The sequence below is a fragment of the Cryptomeria japonica genome, chromosome 9 (genome assembly GCF_030272615.1).
Source record: "Cryptomeria japonica chromosome 9, Sugi_1.0, whole genome shotgun sequence".
NCBI lineage: Eukaryota > Viridiplantae > Streptophyta > Pinopsida > Cupressales > Cupressaceae > Cryptomeria > Cryptomeria japonica.
In genome coordinates, this window is record NC_081413.1 from 478,292,394 (window position 1) to 478,311,690 (window position 19,297).

The following is a 19,297-nucleotide window of genomic DNA, read 5'->3' on the forward strand; positions in this document are numbered from 1 at the left end:
TTAAAGATAATATATAATATATTTGTTATATAGTTTTATCTCTAGATCCCCCCTCTCTTTATGTCTCTTTGCATCCCTATCCCCCCCTCTATCTTTTTACTCTTTCTCTCTCCCTATCACTCTCTCTTTTCATATCTCTCTACTTTATTTCTCTCCTTACATCTCCCCCCCTCTCTATCTATTTATATCTATCCCCTCTCTATCTCTGTCTCCATATCCCTCTCCCTCCCTATCTATATCTCTATATATATATCTCTCTCTCACACACTCTTGTTTTTGTCTCCCTGTTTCTATATCTATCTCTTTGTCTAATTGCCCTCTCTCTCTCTCTCTCTCTCTCTCTCTCTCTCTCTCTCTCTCTCTCTCTCTCTCTCTCTCTCTCTCTCTCTCTCTCTCTCTCTCTCTCTCTCTCTCTCTCTCGCCCTCTATCTCTCTATCACTTGTCTCTTTGACCTTCTTTATTCTCACTCTTGCCCCCTTCATATCTATCTTCCCATCTCTCCCTCTCCCTCTATCTATATCTCATTATCTACCTTTCTCTCTTATTCACTCAATCTCTCCCTCCACCTCCCATGCCCTCTTAAAGCTACATATATATGTCTCTCTATATATATCACTTCATATATCTTCATCTTTCTATCTCTCCATATGCCCCTCATTCTCCCCTTGTTTCTATCACTATTTTTTCCTCTCTTTCCATCTCTCCCTCTATATATATATTTCTCTCTCTCTCACCCCCTCTATCTTTCCCAAGTTATATCTCTCTATCTCTCCTTCTTTCTATCACTATCTCCCCCTCTTTCTATCCATATCTCTTCCTCTCTCCCACTCTTCATATCACTAGATCTCTTTTTATATCTCTTTACTTCTCTCTCCTCTCTCTTACTCTCCCTCTCTCTATTTATTATTATTACCCCCCCCCCTCTCTCTCTCTCACTCTCACCATATATAAACACTCCTTATTTCTCCCTCGTCTCTATCTCACTATATCTCCCCTTTCCACCTCTTTGCCTCTCTTTGTACCTCTCTCTATTACTTGTCTCTATCACCTCTCTCTCATTATTGTGGCCTCTATATATATCTCCCTATTTCTCCCTCTCCCTATATATCTATTTCTCATTATCTCTACCTCTCTCTTATTCACTCCATCTCGCTTGCTTTATATCTTTATCTCAATATTGCTCTCTTTATCTCCCCATTACTCCTCTCTCTATCTTTTTCTATCCATATCTTTCTTCCTTTATTTACCTATCTCTTCCTCTATCTTATTATCTCTCTCTTATTCACTCCATCTCTCCTACTCTCCCTATCCCTCTCTATCTCTATATATCTCCCTCTACCCATATCGCTCCCCTCCATCTCTATTTATTAAGCCATATTCCCCTCTCCCTCCCCTCCCTCCCCTTCTTCTTCATCTCTTTCTTTCCATGCATTTCTCTACCTCTATCTCCTTACATCTCTCCCCCACTCATTTTCTCTCTCCCTCTCTATATATTGGGTCATCTTTCCCTCTCTCCGCCTATTCTTTATCTCCCTCCTCTACATATCTTTCCCTCTTTCCCTTGGTCTCTTTCTCTCCCCCCCACTCTCCGTTCTCCCCATTTCACTCCCTTGCTCTCTTTGTATCCCTTATCTATATCTAGATTTCCACCCCTCTCTCCCTTTCTTTTCCCATATATCTCTCTCTTTCCATTCCCACATATCTCTCTCTTTCTCTTCCCATATATATCTATCTCACCCTCTTTCTCTCTTTCTCTCTTCCTCTCTCTATCTCCCTCTATTTCTCTCAATCTCTATTTGTATATCTCTACTTCTCTATCCTTGTATGCCTCTCTATCTATCTCATCATCTCTCTCTTTCTCTCCCCCTCTATATCTCCTTATATCTCCATCAATTTCCAACAATACCTCACCATTTATATCTCTCTCTATCTCTTCCTCTTCCTCTATATATTGGTCTATCTCTCCCTCTCCCCTATTCCTTCTCTCCCTCTACCTATCACTCTTTCTTTCTCCCTCCCCCCTCCTGCCCCCGCCCCCCCTCTTTAACTCACCACATCTCTCCTTCCCTCCCTTCCTCCATATCTCTTATTTATATCCCTATCTCTTCCTCTCTCTCCCTTTCCCTCCCCATATATCTCTTTATATTTCTATTTCTCCATCACTCTACCTAACTATATATATTCCTCTCTCTATCTCTCCCCTCCCTCTCCCTATATATATCCACCTCCCTCTTCCTCTATATCTCTCTATCTCCCTATATATCTCTATCTTTATCTCTCCCAATGTCGCTTTGCATCTATTTTTGATTTCTACATCTATCTTCATCTCTCCTTCTATCTCTAAACATGCCCCCCTCTCTCTTTCCATACATCTCTCTCCCTCTATCTCCCTCTCCCTCCTTTTCAAACATTCCCATAATTTAATGCCACAAGATTTCATACAAGATATTGATTGAACCAACAATGAACAAACTTTTTTTTTGCATTGTAAGTAACATTCACATGGTACATTACACACTAATGTGCACACAAGGCATCATGATAAGCACAATGTCACATAAGATGACATCACCAATGCATCAAGCATGGGCTTAAGCTATTCTGGCTCCAAAACAGACCTTTCGTACAGTGTGATAGCGACGTGTTAGTCAATCACAGCCGTTTATTGCAAAATCGATGGTTTAAAACGCGGGAATAACACACATGTTAGTCAATCCGTACAACCGTTTTGGAGCCAGAATAGACGCTTCCTCAAGCACGGAGGCATAACGCAAAAGATTTCACTACTCATGTGAAAGGTCATTGTTATCTTTGTTACAAAAATAACATTATTTTCTAAATTGCTTATCAATTGAACTCATGTATTGTACAAATGTATGCAACTAATAGACCAAAATCAAACCTAATAGACCTTCTACACCTCTCTTCGACCTACCCATTACACACCAAGGTGCAATTGGATTTGATAAAACATTGAATAAAATAGTCTCACAAGAAAGCGACGCGTTGAAGTGGAATCTACGTTAATTCTTCGAAAGCTCTCAACATCGACACGTTACGTATCTCCCTGCGCGTGCTTCTACCCAATTGATCGCATGGCGAGCATAATTTTATATTGCAACAATCTTTTCATCATTTAAATTCGAAATCTTTAAACGAAGGCGCTTACTGCACAGGAAAAGGAGAGCAGAATCAATGGCTTCTACCTCGGGTGTTACAGAGGAGGAGAGCTGCTCTTCAAGTCCAAGCTCGGTGTACCATCACAGGAGAAGAGGAAGAGGAAGTGGAAGGGAATTCACCTACACGGAAGAAACCGAGATTCTTTCCCTTCCCAAACAAGAAAACCAAGCCGCCGATGAAGTAAGTGGAATTATATTGAAGCCGGCAGAATGGATCATAAAATTGTTAACTTTGCAGGTAAAAACTATCCTTCACATTTCTGCAATAATAAGCCGCGTATTGAATTTGTGCTGGTCTGCGGTGGCAGAGCCGGTGCACAGAACGGTGCAAGCGAAGGACAGGGCCACAGAAGTAGTGACTCAAAACATAGCCATGATTTCGAAGGTTCCTCCCAGGGTTACCGAGGGCGGAGGTCTTGTCTTGAGGAAGTTGGGATTTGGTTGCATGGCCGCCACTTATGTATGTGTCATGCTCGTTGTACTTTTGTTCTTTTCGCTACTTCTCGGCATTGCCTTTGTTTCAGTGTGGGTTGAGGAGCCCGTGATTATAAGAAAGCCCTTGTATTTTGATTACACGGAGTCCAATCCCAGCGCAATTGTGCCATTGGTTCCCTATAACCGCGAAAAGGTTCCTGGAAGAAGAATCATTCCAGCTGGACACAAGTTCTCTGCAGTTGTAACCTTTGTTATGCCACAGTCAGATCACAACCGCCATGTTGGGATGTTTCAGGTATGGAATAGCTCATCAATTAACTTAATAATTAATAGTTTGTACAAAGATTCAAGTTTTTTTTATCTATTTTTCGTTACAGTTTCTACCCTCATTTATAGCACAGTTAAGCGTCTCCTGAATGGATTAAGGATTGATAATTAATAGCGGTACAGAGATTCAAGGTTTTTATTCATTTTCAGGTAGGGTTTATACTCTTGTCTATAACACAACTAAGTTTCTCCTGAATGCAGTATGGGATGGTTCCATATACCATAAACTATCTTAGACTAAAAAACAGATCTTCTGTAACTATCTTAGACCAAAAAATAGATCTTCTGGTTTTGTGGATTATAAAAGGATCTATTTCCATTTCCATATCTCAATGGAAACAATTCAGTTTAGCTGTGATGCAGGATCACCCAAAAATATTGTTCATAAGGGCTAAAATGGTAAGGTGATTTTTGTAGCTTTATAACTTGTCATTTAATAAAATTCATGTTAGTTATCTTAGGTGGCATTCTAGATAGAGATGAGTCATAGCTCATTATTTAATATTGGTTTTATAGAACATCATGCATTTAATTTAGTCGTAACTACTCCATCATCTCTTGCTATATAAGCAAGGCATATGAACATTTGTAATCATCCTCAAGCATTATCAACTTATGCATTGTTAAGCATTTTCTCTCAATTTCTCTATTTTTGTTATGTGTTTGAGTTTGTAAGGGGAGCACCTTTCATCAAGTGGTATAAGACCATGTTCTTGAGTGTGTAAGGGTGGAGTGGCCCTTCATCAAACTGTCTGATATCATTTTTTTAAATTGGTTGTCCTTGGTTACCAGAACCTAGGGTATCTTTTCTATTAAATTAATCCAAAACTTGCAGCTGATCTTGTTCACTCTGAGTATCTACACTCAGAGTTAGATGTCATAGTTCACCCAATTCTAACATTCAATCCCCATTCAACATTTTGTATGTATAGCATGTCTCTTCGGGATTGTAACATGATTTACCACTTGAGCTCATCCCATTTGGTCTGCCTAATATCAGTTCTTGGTTAGTGCTGTCTGGCTGATTTTTAATTAGGAATAAATCTACCGAAATCAACAAAAAATGGAAAATGCAAACGTCAGTACAAGAAGAAATAAAGACCCCCTGACACCATTGACTTCCAGGAAGAAAGAAGCACATTACAAACTACCATAAGATTGGTTGTTAGTCTCTGACCATCTTATTACATAGAAACACACAGCTAAAAGAACTATCTTAATAGAGAAGTCACCTGCATATTGGTGATGTTGATCACGTTCTTATCTTATTTGGATCAGAGCTAATGTTTCTTCCCTTCTCCCCAGTAATACTGCATGTAGGATTTTTTCTCAAAGTAACCTGCACAAATCCCTTAAGCTTATTACAGTGCACTTAAGAGCATCCCACACAACTTGTACACTGTCCTTGATATTGACCACATGGTGAATATCTTCTTCTTTCACTCTCACAGGGTCATTTACACCGTAGAGGTCCATTCATCCACATTCTAACCTCCTCAGTTGTAATGTCCCATAATTGGGAATGCACTAAATTAACCCTAATTCTCAATTTTCAAATAAACAAGCGGGGTTAGAAATACCTTTCACCTGATTGAAGCCCTGCAAACAGATTAAAAACCATTTACAACAGTAATTCAATAAGCAGACTATCTTAATTAAGCATCATTAAATTCATGACAGAATTATCAATTTAATCATAAAGTATTTAAATATGTTTGGAAAGCTCAACCATAGGAGAGAACAGGAGAAATTGACTTCAATGGGGTGTCTCGGATTGTCTATCCTAGGCCCAAGAGCGGATATACCATCCCTCTTGGCCTCATGTGGCCCATGCCATCCATATGAGGTGGTCTACCTAGTGAGGTGTCCACTTCTCGTTCCCCCTCATCTTGCCAACCATTTCCCTCTCCCTATGATTGGACTTCTTGTCTTGATTCATCATGATAGGGGGATGAAGCTACAACAGGGTGCCCTGGAAGCCCATCTCTCCTAAGCCCAAAGGCAGTACCCTCTGTACCCCCTTGGCCTCACGGGACTATCTGGTTCCCACCTTGAGGTGGCGTACCTAGGAGAGTAACCCATCACGTACCTCTCTTGCAATCCCTCATTTCCCCTACCATGGCTGGTTATAATAATCAGAAAGGATATACATAGAGCATCCTATATTATGTCAGGTATTAAATAGTCATAAGCAACAACATATTTTTAATCATCAATGAGCAGATAATATCCATCACGATATGTACAAAGAATTAATAAGTTCTGCTATTTTCTGTTCTTAAGGTTTGCTCCTTAAGTTTGCTCTAAATCTGCACAATTATTTATTTTCCTAACTCCCCTTAATGCTCTCAAGACAATCCTTATTTATACCCTCTAAGGTGTCCTTTCCGGCCAAGAGTTATGTCTCTTTAATTAGGTTGGCTGGGTATAAAATACTTTATTTTCATTTATTAATTTCCTTGCCCAAAAAGGGTGCACCTATCTTAGGAGGTCGGCCAGCAAAAGAATTAATTTTTATTTATTTATTTGCTGAAGACTTTCTTCCAAGTTGGCCATCTTTATTCATGACCTAATTCAGGTTGGCCCCTTCTCATTCCATGGATGATGTTTCTATTATTAATAACTGCTAGCAACCCAGTTTGATGAAGGCTGTGGCTGCTTAAGCGGGGACATGGCATCAGTCTTTCTCTCAATAAAATAACTCAATCTAAGAAATCCTTTCTTACAATATGACACATTGGCTTCCTCCCTTCCTTGTCAATGTCTAAACCTTTTTTTTCCCTCTTGTCCTTTTTTTTAACAACCTCTTTCCCTTCACAGCTATGATATCTAGCCATCTTTTCATATGCTTTTTTAATCTTTCTCTTATCTCTGGAAAATTCTTCTCCTTTGGTACTTATATTAAGGTCCATTGGTGACACGAGTAGCAAGATCCCATAAATTATTTGTGATCGCCAAGTTTGGACATCTGAATTCCATCTTCTGAAGCCCATCAAGGAAGGGCCGGTGCTTCTGCCACAGCTTATCTTCATTCTCATGCTCATAATTTTTCTCTTTTGATTGGTTTCTCCATACTTCATGGTTTTTCTTCTTTCTCAATTGTGATAAACAGTTTAGTTGCAAAATCCATCTTCCACATTTGAAGACATACAGACAGGAAATTGCATTAGATGGGTTAATTAAACACAATTTCATTTTCATTCGTCCATTTCCCATATGAATATGCTAGGAGGGGTATTTGGACTAAATGCATCGGTTTGGGGTTTGGGATGAACTAATTTTCTATAATGCAAAATAACACTAAAGTGAGAAGGATTTATCTAACTCTTGTCTACTTAATTTTTAAAAGGCAGTAAGGAAGATTGCTAAAGCATCTAAAGAAAGAGTTCATTGTACATAGCAACCTTACTGATATAGATGAATATCCAGTTTTTGGTTTAGGTTTTTCTTTTTGTTCTTGTTGAGAGTAATGTTTGCAACAAAAGCAAGGGATACATATATTCATAATCCAAGATGAGCCTCCAAAGGAAATTGACAAGCACTCATAATATTATCCACGATGAGCAAGGTTTTCTTGTTATGGTCAGCAATAAGTACATTTCTCATGGTATAAACATTGAGATGGAAGCTTTAGCTCTTGTGGAAGGTCCTAACTGTTAGCATTTAAAAATGTCACCTCAATCTTTTCCAGAATTTATATCTGACTTGACCAGTGGACGGTGATAATTTATTTTACAGATATGGGAATATCACTTGGAATAGTGTGGTGTCTCTTTGCATTTGAAGGGGCAACTCCCTTGTTCAGAACAAAGAAGTAAATTTTGTACAAAATTTTTAATATTCACAAGTTTGAATTTGGGCTTTTCCCAAAATATTGAGTGAAGACAAACATGCAGTGCAATCTTTTTCTGATTTTCCATAAGTATAGACACACAAGTAAACCACATTTTCATGAGGTATTACAAATTAATGAGAGAGAATGACAAATTAATGAGGAATTACCTTTCTCATAAATAATAAACCCAGTGCAAAGCCTGAAATCACTAACATTTTCCCTCTGCTTGTGAAATGTGGGGCTGCAAATTAGGTCCAATAATAAAAACTGCATGTATCATAACAAGATCCACCATTCACATTTGAATCATAAAATTGCATATATCATAATAAATTCACTATCCATGCAAGATTGAACAATGAAAAGTTAAATAACTGTGATGAAATTGATTATCAATGACAAAATTCACTTTTATAGACCAAAATCCCCGTTGTTACAATGTGCTATCCATGCAACATTGAACAATGAAGAGTTCAATAACTTTGATGAAATTGATTATTAATGACAAAATTCATTTTTACAAAACAAAATCCCCTTTACTACAATGTACATATCACATAGGAATTTGGTTTTCCAAAAATCAACTTGAAACCTTGGATGACAATTCTAGACTGAAAATATTTATGCTTTCCTATTTTAAACCTAATTACCTTCCGCTTTTCCTATTATGCTGGAGGATATTGCATGGCTTTTTCCACCTTTTTCTCCAATCACCTCTCTAAATATAAATTACAATTTTTGCATCTCCTTGGTTTGAAAATAAAATATTTGTTAACACTTATAATTATTTATTTCTAAAAAGATTTAAAAAGTTAATTTATGTGCAAAGAGAAAATCAACTTATTATGTGCAATGAGAATAACAATTTATTATGTGGAAAGAGAAAAAATTACAATGGAACTCTTTTTACATGATAAGGCTTCCCTAGGTAAACTTGACCAACGCATTATAACAATATGGCCTTTCAGTCACTTGATGATTGATCCATATGGATCCAAGAAAAGATGAATTGTCCCATTTTATCTTGTCATTTTGCACAACTAGCACCTATATAAAGACATGAAGAGCGCAAAGTTCAACATTCGAGGTAAGTTTGAGTGTTAATGTGATTTTGAGAAGAAGAATTCTAGTTGAAGAGTGAACTGGTAGACTTTACAGCTAAGAAGAACATCTAGAAGTAGTAATTTTTGTTTTTGTACTTGTTTGTTTTGAGCAATAGCAATTATGTAGACAAGCAATTGCCACTACCTTTTGGTTTTTCCCCCGTGTTGTTGGTTTGACATGGTTGGGTATGGCTGTACCTGTTTTTTCAACAAAGCATATAGAATTGAAAACATAAGTGAATGTGATAGAGATAATTGATAATTCAATGTCAAATGCCAAATCAATACACATTTACAATCAATAATCTTCATCTTGCTCTTCATTGAGAGCATCAATGTCAGTGCTTGGTTTGTTTGAACCACAAGAAGTTGCATCACCACTTGCACTAGTTGAATCATGTATAGGAGCCTCATCATTATCTAAATAAACTAAAGCAAGTTGTGCAACAAAAGCATCCAAGTTAGCACACTTAGGGGCTACATTCTAATTCCTCATCACCTTACTTAAAAACAGTTGCATTGCCACTCCCACTAGTTGCATCATGTGTGGGAGCCACTTCATTCTCTAAAAAACTATGGCAAGTGGTGCAACAAAAGCATATTAGTTCACTTATGGTCTACATTACAATTTGTCATCGCCCTACTTTGACTTGCTTATGTGATATTAGGTGCAAGTTGGAACACACATAGACCAGCTCCTTTAGCTGTTTTGCAGCCAACTGGGTTGTGCTTGACTAAATTGAAGAAGAATTTCCAACCTATTGAGATGGGAGACATAGTCAATACAAAATTTTCAATTGTAAAATTAAAAGATAATATATAGCTGTCAAAGAAAAATAGGAAAGTTCTTTTTAATTAAAAATGCATTCCTATGATAAAATTTGATTTCAAGTGTAATGTCCCTTTTTCTACATGCCCTAGTTTTTGCCCTAAAATCACAAATCCAAGTTCAGATCCACAAGAATTATTATTTCACATCAAATCACAGTTGTAATACTAATATCTGTATGCCTAAATCTGATTATATCAGGTCTGCCCCCATTCAATCTCTTGCTGCTCATAAAGTCTGAAATTAACTTCTCATGAAGTCTGAAATAATCTGCTCATGGTCTTCACACATTTCTGGTCATAAATATTCCTTAGATCTGCTCTAGGGTCTGTTTATTATACCTTCAGGGTAAATGTATTTCAATTTTCAATTCAAAGAGCAAGTTATATTCAAAGTAATTTTTCTTTTCAAGTATATGTTATTTCACAATATAATAAATCTGATTCTTTTCTTTGTTGCAGGTGGAGAGGGAGCATTAATATTTTCTATGTACTCTCCACAACATTTTATCGGTGTATATATATCATGGAGGGGACCGATCAAGTGGTACCTTGATTGATCATGTCCTTTGGACATGACCGACCAAGATACCCCTTGGTTGTGTCCCTCCATAACCGATTGCTAATCGGTGCCATAACATATGCAAATGAACCGATATCATTTCGGTTGTCAATATACAACATAACAAGGCCGATGGTAATCGGTGGCAATGTTTGATAAAACCCGATCAATATTAATCGGTGGCAATGTTTGGTTTAAGCCCGATTAATATATACGGTGGCAATTAAAATGGTTTAAGCCTGATAACTTAAGTTAGTTGGTTAGCAATTCATTTAACCCGATAACATTAGTTAGTCGGTGGTAATGCATTAAGCCCGATAACCATTTAATTCATCAAGCCTGATCATTATGTAAATTCGGTGGCTATTAAAATGGTAACCCGATAATGAATCGGGGGTTAGAATAAAACCCGATCATTATCGGTTTATCAGTTTAATAGTTTGCACTTAATTTAATCATCAGTTTGCATGAGTAACATAATTGATAGATGTTGTAACAGAATAAGGAGAGCAATTATAACATAAATATCAGATAAAGGAATAATCAGTGAGATCTGAAATTATCTATTGATGAGATAGATGATTGAATGGGAGACTTCATTTATCTCCCATTCAATCATTTATCTTACCGAAGCTATTATGTATCAACACTCCCTCTTAGCTTGGGAAGATGAATAACAAACAAAGTGTCTAGCATCACATTTCTCTTGATGACCAGTATTCCTTATATAGTTTATAATCTCATTCTCCAAGGGTTCATATCACCTAAACACATGACATGAAGTATCATCAAAACATATGATACAAGTAACCATATCACCTAAGCACATGACATGGAGTATCACCTAAACACGTGATACAAGAAATTCATCACCTTGTGATGACACGATATCACCTAAGCACGTGATATCAGTATTGCAAAACAAGCAATACTAAGGATAAACACATGAGAATAATTAAATTCTCAACTTATCCACATTGTGGTATGTGCACTAACATCTTTCCAAATGTTTTACCGCAACATAATCATGGCACATCCATGACATACCAGAAATCACACATGATAACTGGTTTGATCGTTATAAGATCGTCACTTATAATGTCTATATACAAGTGTTCATTATCTGAGAGATCGTCACCTCTTAGAAATGAACACAGGGGTTTGAACCCATAAAAGTCCTAACACGACAAAGAAGTTTACACATTAAACACCTTATTGATATGTAAGTACAAATTACAAAGCAAATTACCTTTCTATCATACCCAAACCTTTTTTGAAGTGTTCAACCTTCACTCTGGAAAGTGGTTTGGTAAGAATATTTGCTGTCTGATCTCTTGTACAAATATATTCCAACTGAATCACATTCCTGTCTACCATATCTCGCACATAATGGTATGGAATCTCAATGTGCTTGGATCTGTCATGGAACATCGGATTTACTGAAAGTTTTATGCAGCTCTGGTTGTCACAATGGATAACAGTAGGTTTCACTGGTTCACTGAATAATCCCACAAGCAACTTTTTGAGCCATATTGCTTCTCGGGCAGCCATGGAAGCTGCAATGTGTTCGGCCTCAGTAGAACTCTGTGCTACTGAAGATTGTTTTTTGCTGATCCAAGATATCATGGCTGAACCTAAACTGAAACAACATCCTGAGGTGCTTTTCTTGTCAGTCACACTTCCAGCCCAATCTGAATCTGTGAATCCGTGTAGATCTAGATCAACTCTCTCATATTTGAGATCAAGGTTTAGAGTACCTTGTAGATATCTCATAATGTGTTTCACTGCTATCAGGTGTATCTCCTTTGGCTCACACATAAATTGACTCAAAGCATTAACTGCATAACAGATATCTGGTCTTGTATTTACCAGATACATCAGGGACCCAATCATTTGCCTGTAGTGAGTAGGATCAGTGGGTTGTGACTCTGCTGCTGTTTCCTTAAGTTTATGAAGATTTGTTTCCATTGGAGAGGTCATGGGTCTGCAGTTTATCATTCTAAATCTCTTCAAAATGTCCAAGGTATACTTTCCTTGGTTTAGTATAATGCTATCAGAATTTTGCCATACTTCCAAGCCTAGGAAGTAATGAAGGAGTCCCAAGTCCTTCATGTCAAATTCTTTAGAAAGATCTTTCTTGCATTGATCTATAAGGTGATCTTCTCCAGGCCCTGGGAGCCTGTTGAAGCCCATAGAGAGCTTTCTTGAGTCTACACACATGAGACTCTGCATCATGAATCTCAAACCCTTTAGGTTGCTCTAGGTATACTTCTTTTGAGATCTCACCATTAAGGAATGCTGTCTTAACATCCATCTGATGAACTTTCCATCCCTTTGCTGTTGCAATGGCTAAGACGACTCTTACTGAGGTGAATCTGGCTACAGGTGCAAATGTTTCTTCATAATCAATTCCTTCCTTTTGAGAGAACCCTCTGGCTACAAATCTGGCCTTGTGTTTTTGAATATTGCCATCTGTAGCATGTTTGATCTTGAAAAGCCATTTGGAAGAAACAACAGATTTTCTAGTTGGCCTAGGAACAATTTCCCAAACATCATTCTTCATAATGGACTGATATTCCTCAGACATGGCATCCTTCCATATTTGATGTTTAAGTGCATCTGATACATTGTTAGGTTTAGCTTTGAAAAGATCATTCATAAGGGCAACATAGCTAGTGAATTTGTTAGGCCTTTTGCTTTCTCTGAAGGTTCCTGAAGGAGCAACATACTTCTGAGCTTCTTCTACAGTTTTGGTGGCCAATAGTGGTCTTTTTTTGAGATTTTCTCTAGGTGGGTTTTGAGTTTCACCTTCATTTTCTTCAAGATTCTCCCTCTGAAGCTCAAGAGTAGAGTCTTCATCTATGCTAGGGGTAGGGATATAGGCTTTAGGTTCTATTGAGCTTTGGGCTCTTTTAAAGGCTAAGTCTTCTTCAAAGATCACATCCCTACTCAGTTCAATATTCCTCTGACCAGGTATATAGATTCTGTAGGCCTTGGAGGTTTCACTATATCCTACAAGTATTCCCCTTTTTCCAGAAGGCTCTAATTTTAATCTTTTCTCCTTAGTGTTGGTGTCTGTTTTATCATCTACCAAACATTAGGATAGGATACCTGAAGGTATTCTATCCTCTCCTGAAAAATCACTACTGATTCCAAGGTCTGTATGTGCGAACAAGCGACTTTAGTGGAATAGCTTCTTGGGTAGTGTATGCTGAAATTTTCAAGGGGGACTTACGTTTGACAAGTATTCTTGAACTGCTGGACTTAGATGGATTTAGCAATTTAAGCTCTTCTTTTTTTTTTTTTTTTTGGATTTTCTGGGATTTAGACTTTCAAAAGAAAGGGAAAAAGAGATAGGGTTCAGGAAGGCTAATCTAATCCTACGAATTCTGGAGACGGTATCAACTGGGTGCTCTCGAGAAACCAAACCTTGCTTCGCCACACTAGGGACAACTTCACAAGGCCGGTGCAATCTTCAATGGGTTGTGCTTATGATCGAGATGTTGGGATGCACAAGGGATGGGCTCAGACTAACTTTGCACGGTAGAATGGAAATCATCCATTTACCAAAAGTATGAGCGGAAATACACCATCAATTGATACTTATCAAATCCTTCATTCAAATTAACAACAATGAAAGCAAATCTAGATTAATTTAAACTAAGTGTTGAGGCAATTGAAACCATGCAAATCATTCAAATAATAGAGATTACAAAGCAGTGCACATGCAATATATTATCTGGAAATGACCTTAAGCAACAATACATCAAAAACCTCACCCTTTTCAAATGAGGGGAGGCAACCTTATATAGTTTCTCAAAAATAAATGAATGGCCGAGATCAAACAGTGATCAAGGGCCAAGATTGAAAGTCCTAAACCCTAATTAGGGTTTCCCGAAATACTATTAGTTCAAGCAAATGAAAGAGTGACAAGTGGCACAACTGCTAATTTTATTGAGGTGAGTGGCCACTTTCCTCTTTCAGAGATTCAACGTATCTGGACACCACGAGCTTGACCTCCTCTATGGTGACACTTGGCAAACCGCCAATTTGGAAATCAACGAGATCCACATCGTCGACGCACGTAGCAAGGATGCCTTCCCACTCTACTGCCTGGGTGAGGAAGTTGTCATCGATGGAGAGGAAGTTTGCAATCTTAGAAAGATCGCCTTTGTCAATCATCCCTGAATCTCGGAAGAAGCTTGTCTAAATCCTGGCTCTCAGGTTCTCTGCTTGTAAATGCTTCTCTCTTAGGCTTTCCTTTTGCTAGATCTCTGACGCCACCCGGAATACCTTGCCCAGGATCTCTCTAACCCTTGCCTCTGTCTCAAAACACTTGGTCTTGGATTTCTTTAGGACTTCAATCCGAGTGACCAGAGCATAGTACCACGTGCCGAAGTCGTACCTGTCTCCTATCTGTACGATGCCTGCATCCACTAAGCTCTTCTTTGACATGCCTCGGATAACCTTTAGGTGAGGGAGTATTTCATTTTGAATTTCATCCACTTCTTCCCAATTGGATGATAGATCCTGGATACGATCAATCAACAAAGAAGTTGCCTCATGTGCTGATACTAAGTTTTCTACCAGGGTGTCAGCACGTATCACAGCATCCGAAATCCACTCCTTTTCTTGAGTGTACGATCCCTTCATCTCATCATAGTCCTTCATGGATCCCTGCTGAAGAGGCTGTGGTGGAGTAGCTGGGACTTCATGGTTGAGTGGGCTGGTAAGATGGAGAACATACTTCCTCCACTGCTGGTTCTCTTCTTCCACTTTCTTTCTCTTTTCTTTCTCATGAGCCAACCTTGTCTTTAGAACATTACAGGAGTCGTCAAAATATTGGACCTCCTGGTCCTGGGTAGGCTTACCCATCTCTATGGTGGTGATCTTGTAGTCATCTGCGGTGACATTGTCCCTAGTCTTCCCTTCTTTGGGCACTGCTATCTGGACTGTCCTGAATCTGGCACTGTCCCTCTGAATCAGGGAGAACTTCCTGGCTGGTTTGGGCGGTTTAGCTGCGGTGGGCTCATTCACCTTCTCCAGGAATGCTGCGGTAGCCTCCTCGGTTGAGTGGACCTCCTTGGGAACCTTGGCCTTTATTCTTGCTCTCAGCCAATCAGGAATGGTTGATTGTTCTAGAGTATTCCGATCAAACTCATCGTTTGCTTCTCCTGGGTTCATTGGTATGCCGTCCAAGAAAATTATAGGGGCTTCATCCTGCCCTCTGTCTGGAGTTCGGAAGACCTTCTCCACCACCTCCTCAGCTGGCTGAGAAAGCACTCTTACTTCATCATCACTCACATAGATATTTATCTCTTGTTCCCCAATTGTACTCTGATCAGGCGCAATGGAACCAGCACTTAGGATGGAGTGACTTTCGTTGGATTCTCTAGCAGCACTTAGGATGGAGTGACTTTCGCTGGATTCTCTTCTCTCAACCACAACCCTTTTCCTTGTGCACTTTGTAGAGCTTCCACCCAACTCCTTTCTCTTTCGAGATCCAACGCTTTCCGGATTTCGAGCATCACTGGTGGAGGTACAAGGGTGGACGGACAGAGTATCATCCACTCCCATTAATTCATAAGTTAGAACCATACCTTTGGCCTTCAACTGTTTTGTCTTCTCAGATGCCCACCATCTTGAGTATTCAACCACTGACCTCATGAGGTCTGCTAGATCTGATTTTTCTCCCTCTGTCCAATCTATCAAGACTAAAGGTTCATTCTTCATCTTCTCAAAACCCGGCTGCTGAAGTTCTAGGCTTTCTTCCACCTGATTGGCAACTTTGAACACTTCCGTTGCTCTCACCATACTTAGAGGAATTCTTGACCAGAACCTCTTCTGGATCTCAAAACTATCGGCTGCATTAGCCCAGTAGTCTTCCAGATCTAGTCTGTGCTCAAATGTTGTCCCTTTGATCTTCTTTATCCTCTCGAATGGATCGAACTCTTTTCTTGCCTTGTATTGGTAAAAGGGATACCAGGCCAGTTCTTTCTCAGCGGTAGCTGCAGCTTGTGATGATGGACATGTTTCTAGCCCATTACCAATTGTCTCACAACCTCGAGCAACACCACTCGGTTGGTAGGGTAACCTGGAAGCTTGTATGGGGGACCAGAGAATCCCTGAATTCGGAGGTAAGTGAACTTTGGATATTGGATGTACCAACACCGGAACCGACCGATGAAGTCCATAGACTCTTGAGAGAGCCTCTGGTGCAGTCCACCTTGAAGGGTCCGGGTAATGTGCATCAGGAAGGCATCATTCATCCTTTTGAAATGGAACTTTTCCTCCATATGGAGCTGGGGATAGCAATCATATACTGGGAATTGGTTCTCCTTGTTCCCAACTTCTCCTCTGCAAGTGAGACCTCTGTACCTGTAGGTCCTGGCTAAAGAATAGAACAAGTAAGAACTCATGAAGAAAGTCCTATTTGTCTCCAGATTCCTTAGCTGGCTGTCTAAACTGTCGCTGATCATATGGGCCCAGTCTATCATTTTTACTCCATTGATTATTTCATTAATGAAATAATACATCCAGGGTTCGAATGGATCTCCCTGAGGATTTCCTATTATTCTATTGAGCAAGACAATTATGTCCCCGATGTCCTCCTTGAAGTATGCTCGCACTAGGCTTTTTCTCTGGAGTTTAGAGGCGCCCTTCCTCGGCTTGTCTAGCCAGGAATGATTAACTATGGTATCATATTCTTCTAGGTGATCATGGTACAGACTGTCAGCTTCGTCCTTGGTCATATATACTATGTTGTGGTACTCAGGGATCCTGAATGCCTCTCTGATGGCCTCATCGCTGACATTTGCCAACACTCTTCCATCAGGTGCAACAATATCCTTACTGATGGGGTTGTAGTGTTTGGCACATTCAACTACTAGTTCATTGCACTGCATGGTGGGGAGGAAACCGGCAGCGTGCACAATACCACTCTTCATCATCTTCCGCGCAATGGTGGTAGGCACAAGGTTGTCCAGACCAAACATTTGCTTCTTAAACTCCCTCAGATTGATGTGTCCGAGGTTGGTGTCGCTGATGTTCTTCCACTTGGAAGTCATCCTTGACTCTGGAGGAGCATCTTTATCTACCTGGAACTTCATGGTGCTCAAGACCTCCAGACCCTCAGTCTTGAAGTTGGTTGAAGTCCCCATCAAATGTTAAAACTTTCGAAATTTTTTTATACTAAGCCAAAAAAGTTGAATTTTCACCTCCAGACCTTCAGCCTTGAAGTTGGTTGAAGTCCCCATCAAGTGTTAAAACTTTCGAAAATTTTTTATACTTAGCCAAAAAAGTTGAATTTTCACCTCCAGACCCTCGGCCTTGAAGCTGGTTGAAGTCCCCATCAAGTGTTAAAACTTTCGAAAATTTTTTATACTTAGCCAAAAAAGTTGAATTTTCACCTCCAGACCCTCGGCCTTGAAGCTGGTTGAAGTCATCATCAAGTGTTAAAACTTAGCCAAAAAAGTTGAATTTTCACCTCTAGACCCTCGGCCTTGAAGCTGGTTGAAGTCACCATCAAGTGTTTAAAGCTTTCGAAAATTTTCATACTTAGCCAAAAAAATTTGAATTTTCTTTCTCCAAAATCATTTATTAAATTCTAGAAAAATTTTCAGAAAATTCACAATTTTAATTTTACCTCTGACTTGGCTAGACTTTTCTCCAAGATATTGAGAAAATTCAGAAAAGGTGCCTTTCTCCAGAAATCTGTAGGCCTTTTGCCAAAATATTATCCCACTTCCAGCAATATCTAGAATTTCCTCCAGATGATCTTCAAATTGACATACTTTACTAATCTCTCCTTAGTAATTTTGAACTTCTTGATGTAATAATGAATTTGATAATGAAGTATTTGTAGACAAGTTTTAAGAAAAACCCCTAAAATCATCCAACTCATACTTCTAAAAAAAAAATTTCCATTTTGATTTAAGTTTGAAGATATTCATTAATCCTCCAATATTCCCTTTCAAAAAAAACTTTCCATTTTGAATTAATATCTCAATAAATTTTTAATATTCCCTCAATTTTCTAAAAAAAAACATTCCATTTTGGATTTATTTTGAGGATTTTTTTTTTTTATTTAGATATTTCTTCATTTTGGATTTAATTTTAAAATTTCTGTGGATTTTGTGACATCATGTTGACTTTGTTTGACCTTCCATGTGTAGGTTGATTTTTCGAATTTTATTTCCATCCTTTTCAAATTTTGGCGAATTTAGCCAACCTCTCCAGGTATGGCGGACTTTGATGTTGACTCCTTCATGGCTTCCTTCATGGCTGGGTGGACTTTGGAGTTACCTCCTTCATGGCCCCTTTTATGCCTTGGGCGGACTTTAAGTCTTGCACCTCCATGGTCTCCTAAGGCTGGGCGGACTTTGGAGAGTGCTCCTTCGTGGTGACTTCTTCAACTTGGGGCGGACTTCAACCTTAGCCCCCATGTGACCTCTATAGACTTGGGTGGACTTCAAGCTTAGCCCCCACATAGCCTCCATCTCCCTTGGGCGGACTTCAAGCTCACCTCCTTCATGGCCTCTTCATGGCTGGGCGGACTTTGATCCTTGCACCCACATGATCTCCTAAGGCTTGGGCGGACTTCAACCCATGCTCCTCCTTGGTCTCTTTAGGTGGGGCAGACTTCAGGCAAGGCACCCACGTAGCCTCTTCAGCCTTGGGCGGACTTTGGACTTGCCTCCTTCATGGCCCCTCTTATGCCTTGGGCGGACTTCAAGCCTTGCACCCACATGATCTCCTAAGGTGGGGCGGACTTTGACCCTTGCTCCTCCATGGTCTCCTTAGGTGGGGCGGACTTTGTAGAGTGCTCCTATGTGACCTCCAAACTCATGGTGGACTTTAGACGAGGCGCCCACATGACCTCCATTAGCATGGCGGACTTTAACCTCAACACCCACATGACCTCTTCATCCTTCGTGATGGGGTTTGAACCTGCAGAAACACTTCAAAACCCTTGTTAGCCAGACTTAAAAGAATTTTCGAAGAAATTTCAAAATTTCACAATTGAAT

At 39.3% G+C, this 19,297-nt stretch overlaps 1 protein-coding gene across 2 annotated transcripts in view; it reads left to right on the top strand.

Annotated features, from left to right (window-relative positions):
- The first annotated feature begins 3,019 nt into the window (after positions 1 to 3,019).
- Positions 3,020 to 19,297, top strand: part of LOC131075978 (seipin-1) — a 31,668-nt gene continuing 15,390 nt past the window's right edge. The window contains exons 1-2 of one of the 2 annotated variants that reach the window (XM_058012990.2): positions 3,224 to 3,361; positions 3,489 to 3,910. In XM_058012990.2, the coding sequence (XP_057868973.2) occupies positions 3,554 to 3,910 (357 nt within the window). In that variant the 5' untranslated portion in view covers positions 3,224 to 3,361; positions 3,489 to 3,553. Of the gene's footprint in view, positions 3,911 to 19,297 lie in introns of both variants that reach the window. The other variant, XM_058012989.2, reaches the window with a different exon arrangement.